Source organism: Zootermopsis nevadensis, unplaced genomic scaffold (genome assembly GCF_977971745.1).
Source record: "Zootermopsis nevadensis isolate Lab colony 2312 unplaced genomic scaffold, Znev_1.0 Znev_ptg000022l, whole genome shotgun sequence".
In the NCBI taxonomy this organism is placed as follows: Eukaryota; Metazoa; Arthropoda; class Insecta; order Blattodea; family Termopsidae; genus Zootermopsis; species Zootermopsis nevadensis.
This window is the reverse complement of record NW_028259154.1, coordinates 19,966,075-19,972,012: the sequence shown is the minus strand read 5'-3', so window position 1 is coordinate 19,972,012 and position 5,938 is coordinate 19,966,075. Positions and strand designations below refer to the sequence as shown.

The following is a 5,938-nucleotide window of genomic DNA, read 5'->3' as shown; positions in this document are numbered from 1 at the left end:
AAGTGACAAAGCGAGAAATTAAGTAAGGAGAACTTTTTGAGTAACTAAACCAAACAGTCATCCAATTGGGTCAGGAAATTCCCTGCCTTTATTAACCGGAAGGTCCATTAACTTGTTAACAACAGCAGATCACCGGATCCAGTTCTTAGCCAATTGAATTCAATCTATACCTTCACAAAATCCCTTTTACTTTATCCTTCATCATTATTAGATCTCTGCTTAACGAAGAGAGGCAAATTGTTACTTAGGACTACTTGGTTCGATTAAAAATCTGTCACGTCGATCGGCGGATTTCTGTTTTATTTTGCGTGCTACGTCTCAACGCAGTAAAAATAGTTCGAGATCATTTTTTCTCCTTTCTTATTTTCATCTTGCGTAATTTTCTTCCTTTCTTCATTTAATTAATATTCACACACCATTGTTAAACCAATGACCAAGCAAATGAATATTCATCCTTTACGTATAGAGTATCCTTTATTGGCATACGCCTACTCGTTGGTGATAATCATTATATGATATTAAGCGAAGTGACTTAAATTAGCGCATCTGTTTCGGTTACAATCAATAAAGTTTTTATTTTATTTTCTTAAGTCTCTTTATGGCAGTCGGAAAATATTTTGAACTAGCCCGAAACCACCTCAAGAACTTTTAAAACTCATTTAAAGTGTTTTTACAGATTCGCAAAATATTCTAGTTACCTACTAATAATGCCACAATGAAGGCTGTATATTCGTGTCTCTGTTAATTCTCAGGCGCCTCAACAGAAACAGGGCCCTGCTCTCTTCAGAAGTGAACTCGAAACCTGATTTGTTAAACTCCAACATACTTAGCGTTTGGGCAATTTAAATCGTAATGAATCAACAAAACCCACACACACCGCAAGTGGAGAAATACGAGACAATTCCACCGTAGAACGTACCTTTATATTCATAACTTTTTTATTCATCGCTGTAGCTAGTTACGACATTATGAAGCATTGCATCAAATTACAAAAGTTTTTGTAAAAGAACTACCAATATTAACAACCTTCAGTTCCAGAGAGACTGTAGTCTTATGCAAGAGAGCAAACTACTGCGTGGTGTAGGCCAAGCGACACGGCTCATTGACTCACAAATCACACAAACTGCATACGAAGTTTCTTTCGTTACCCCCCCCCCCCCCCCCCCCCCCCGAGCCGTTCTCTTTTTCTTTTGTATGCCTACACATTCCTTGTTTTATAAGGCTAATTTGTTCCACTGATGAAAGGAAAAGCGGAATAAAGTCATTATTTACCTACAAACATATTTAAATTCATAAAAATATATTTATGTAACCATTTCTCCCTTTCATAAAGAAAGTGGACTAAAGTTTGTTACATATGGAGCTCCATAATACGTATTATCCACAAAATATTAGAAAGGCAGAGTCGAGAAAGATGAAATGGGATGGTCATGTAGCATGCATGGAAAATTGGGTAAAGCGTACTAACTTTTCATTCGAAAGCCTGGAGGGAAAAGTCAACTCGGAAGATGTAATCGTAGACGGAACGTAAAACTAAACAGGATGTGACGTTTTGGATTTGATTTATTTTGGTCAGTGTAGAAACCTGTGGTGCGCTCTTGTGAACACGGTGATAAACCTTTCAGTTCCATAAATTAAAGAGAATTTCTTGACACGTTGGGCGACTATCATCTTTTCAAGAAGGCCTATCCGCCATGGAACTGGGTAATTATTTATGCCTCAGATTAATAAATTTAAAACCGCGATTAACAACTCTTTGTGTCGAAAATTTTTGATACTTTAAGAGCTTACGGTCATGTAAGTGACAAGTACATGGCTTAAGTACAGAAATCTGAAACAGCTAAAAAATTGTATATAACGACCGGTCACGTTCCGCTGGCTTTGTATTTGGAAACACAAAAACAAGCGAGGATTCTCAGGTCTTTCGAGAACTTAAGACTGTAATTTTTAATGTAGTGTTTTGAACACGTGTACCGAATATACAGTTAATTATTTTCATTTGGATTATTCTTTGGTTGACGTTTCGAACGCAGTTTTGGAGCCCTGTGTGTTAGGTTTTCCTCTTGCAGACAGCAGATTAGAATTCGATCGTGATACTTTTTGTGTTCACTTTATTACAGATTCAAATTAACCTAACGCCCTATCCTGTCAGCGTTAAGAATACGATCTCCAACATTCCAAAACACACGGGCTAGCAAAAGTTATGCAGAACCAATGCTCTAATTGTTCTGGCTAAATACAGCGGTAGTTTGATTTTCCGTAATGGCTGTGGGCCCAACGAAATCGACATCTGAGTGCGCACCGAGAGCTATTAGTACGGAGTAAAGTGGAAAATAGGAGTAGTAACATTGCAAATGGATTTATACATGTGTTATCCGCATTTTTAATCTGAATAATTACTTCACATCGGTTTTAAATCACTAATACAGACGTTAAATTGAAGCGGAAATTACATTGAACAGGCAGTAAATTGTTTTTTTAAAATACAATACCTATAATACACCCGTAACATATATTTTAAGGCAAATTCATTTAAATATCTGTTCTTAAACCACTTATGCTTCGAAGCACCCAAGTCCTGCAACACACAGAACCTCACGTGCTTGCACATACCGAGCTAGGTTTAACGTTGTCACGCTTTCTTTCCGGTAAGGCCATACAAGCAGGTAAGCCTACTGTATTTTCTGTATCAATGACACATGACAATCAACGGAATTACGATGAAATTTGTAAAATAATATCAAATACTTTAACACCATAGTGGTATGATTCAGCATTTGTCTATTGCGAGATACGCAGCTTAGAGTGGGACGGGAAAACAAGCTTTAGTCTCGCTTACTATTGTCCTCCATGTTGAAGGGTACGTCAGTGTGGGCGGGGCTCAGGCGGCCGAAATACCAACACACATTTACACAACAAGTAACGATTTCCTTCGCTAAAAATATTAACGTTACACTAACATTGCCCAGACGTACAATGAAATAAGGTTAGAAAGTTAACCAAGCGTTAAATTTCACTCATGAAGAGGGAGTCTTAATTTACGATACACGTACATATAAAGGCAAGATGGTGGGCTAACAAGGTATTCAGTGTCCTGCTTTCAGCAGAGGTGTCTGTATAGTCAACAGTCCAGTGCGGTGCCTGTTTAAAAGTGTGGCTTTAAGTTCGTTAATTTGTATAACAAAGTGTTAACAAAGATGGCAAGTGTTCGGAGTGTCATCAAGTTCTCTGGAGCGTTATGTCTTCTTATCCAAGTTTTCAGTTGTAGTGGTTCAGACCTTCTAGTTGAAACATCAGAAGACGTAGTGTCAGTAGGAGATCCTATCAGTGACATAAAACAGAACGTTCACGGCAAGATGTACATGGCGAGATCGGCGTCATCAGACCTGGAGAGTTCCGCTACTGGCTACATCTATAGAAGTGACGGCAAGGGACCTGCCAGCTACGTTCAGCTCAGTGACGCGGACAATGACGCGGCTTCCAGCGGCCACTACTTGGCAGGTCTAGGAGGCGCCGGATACCATCATTTCCCAGGACTTACGGGAGGTGCAGGTCTGGGGTACGGAGCGGGACTCGGACATCTGGGAGGATCGTACAACCAAGTTGGTGGTTCTGGAGGATTCGGTCTCGGACACCTTGGTGGTTCCTATACCTCCGCCGGTGGTGCAGGACTTGGAGGTGGATATGGAGCTGGGAATTATTATGGAGGAGGTCTTGGAAGTTCTGGAGGCAAATACATCGCAGGTGGTGTTGGCCAGGGTGTTGGTTATGCTAATGGTGTGAAGGGCGGTGAACAGGGTGGCAGTTACAAGGAGGAAGACTTCAAGAAGGGTGGCGGAGACGAATACAATGCAGCTCATCACTCAAGCGGCGGAGAAAAAGGTGACAAGGGCTATAAGGTCTATGAAGCTTATGATAAGGGCGATGCCGGGAAGAAGGGCAGCGAGTTGGAGAAAGGTTACTATAGTGACGAGGCAGGTCAGAAAAAAGGGCATCACGATGAAGCTGAACAGTACGGTGAACATCATCAAGGCGCCAAGGGCTACAAGGGTGCAAGTTATGGTGAGAAGGGTAGCCACAAGAAGGGGCATAAGACGACCGGGTACCACAACGTTTATCACAAGGACGAATTCAAGAAGGAACACTCCTTCTACGATGATGCTAACAAAAGTGGGCATGATAGCAAATACGGCGAATTTGAAGAAAAGGAATCCTCTGAGAAGGGAGGCCACGAGAAGGGTGGTCACATTGATGCTGCTTTTAATGAAAACGAACAAGGAAAGAAGGGACAGTTTGAGGAGGGGCAGCATTTTGATGAAGAAAAGGGACACAAAGGTGAAGAAGGATATAAAGGTTACCACGCCAATAATGAGGATTTCGCCAAGAAGGGCGGGCACAGTGAAGGGTCTTCGTATGGACACAGCAGTGGCCACGGTGATGCTGGTAGCTACGGTGGCGCCAATGGTGGAAAGTACGGTAGCGGGTATGGTTACTACTAGGGACCAACAAGAATGTGCGAGAAATACATTCCAGCATGTACATGATTATAAAAAGCTGAATTTGTCCATCCCTACATTTTGTAGTATCACTGGTATATACCAACATTTGGCTTGACATGGAGCGGTGTAACAGTTGTAAACCGATTTTAAATACACTTTCAACTATCAGTTGCACACTCTTGCTGAGGAAAAGAACTGTTTCCCCGTTTGTAAAAAAATATTTTGTACAGTCAACGCCCGTTCTCGCTAAAGTTAATGGCGTTGTATTTATATTATATTTATCAGATTCTATGCATGTTTTATGATAGTAAAGTATTTATATATTATATAAGCAACCTGATTATTATTCTTACAGTAAACTATGATTTAAAATAAATGTATTGTTTAATATTAAGCAGAATTTTGTTATATATTTAAACTATTATTTAATAAAGAGTCTATTAAGAATTAATTTAGAAGTCATGGGCCTTTAATACACCTATAACCAATATTTTAATAAGACAAATAACAAATTAATTTAAAATTTCTATTTTAACCTAGTGTAGTATAACAAAACACGTTTTTGTCTCTGAACGTCTGTTAGAATTTCATCAACAACAAATCTCTACTTTTAGAAGTATGTGGCAACTGTTTCTACTTTTAGGGAAAGCGGAGTAGCTTTCTTCCGATCCTTTCTTTATGGTTCAGTGGTAACAAGGGCATCAGATGGGGAAACCAACGCATTCCCACTTTGGTTAGGTTACAGAATGGCAACATCACCAAACCAATAAATTCAGAAACACTTTGGAATCTACTTGTATAAATTAAATGAAAGCTAAAACTTTATATCTAACCCAGCAAAATGCTTTCCAAAGACACCTCATCTAACAAATTAGATGCGAAGCTATAAACTAACTTGGAATATTCGGAAAACCATTTCAGAGGACCCCCCTACTCTATGAGCTTTACTCTATAAGATCAGTTAATCTTTTTGTTCGTCTCTGTTATGTGGTCACAAAAAGAACTTTGCACAGAGAAATGGGCAGAATTCGGCCATTTCATCTCTAGCGTCGTAAAGTTTTAGTTACTTTTCTTGTGTTTGGTTACTTTTTCGGTTGTTCATTTTGCTGTTCTCAACTCTCATGAGTCATTCCGCTCGCCCTCATGGTAGTTTTAATAGTAGAACACAGTTTATTGTATGTTTCTAATTTCTCAATTACATAGTATAATAGTATTTCCCAAACGTCGGTCTGCGGACTTGCGTCGGTCTTCTCACCTGACAGCTGAAGATACACGAGGTAATGTTTGACTTGTCTGATATTCTTATATTTATTCCGCTCTGATTTAATTAGCAAAACGTTCATCTCTGTTCTTGTGCAGACCTTTGAACATAAATTAGACCAATATCTCCTCGATTTAGTGACGCGGTTAAATTTAACTAGCAATGAAAACATGTTAAG

The 5,938-nt window shown here is 39.5% G+C and overlaps 1 protein-coding gene across 1 annotated transcript; it reads left to right on the top strand.

Annotated features, from left to right (window-relative positions):
* Positions 1 to 3,093: 3,093 nt before the first annotated feature.
* On the top strand, positions 3,094 to 4,950 carry LOC147873044 (uncharacterized). Its single transcript, XM_087353616.1, has one exon. It carries the CDS (start codon positions 3,198 to 3,200, stop codon positions 4,497 to 4,499), a length of 1,302 nt encoding a protein of 433 aa, XP_087209742.1. The 5' UTR covers positions 3,094 to 3,197; the 3' UTR covers positions 4,500 to 4,950.
* The last annotated feature ends 988 nt before the right edge of the window (positions 4,951 to 5,938 follow it).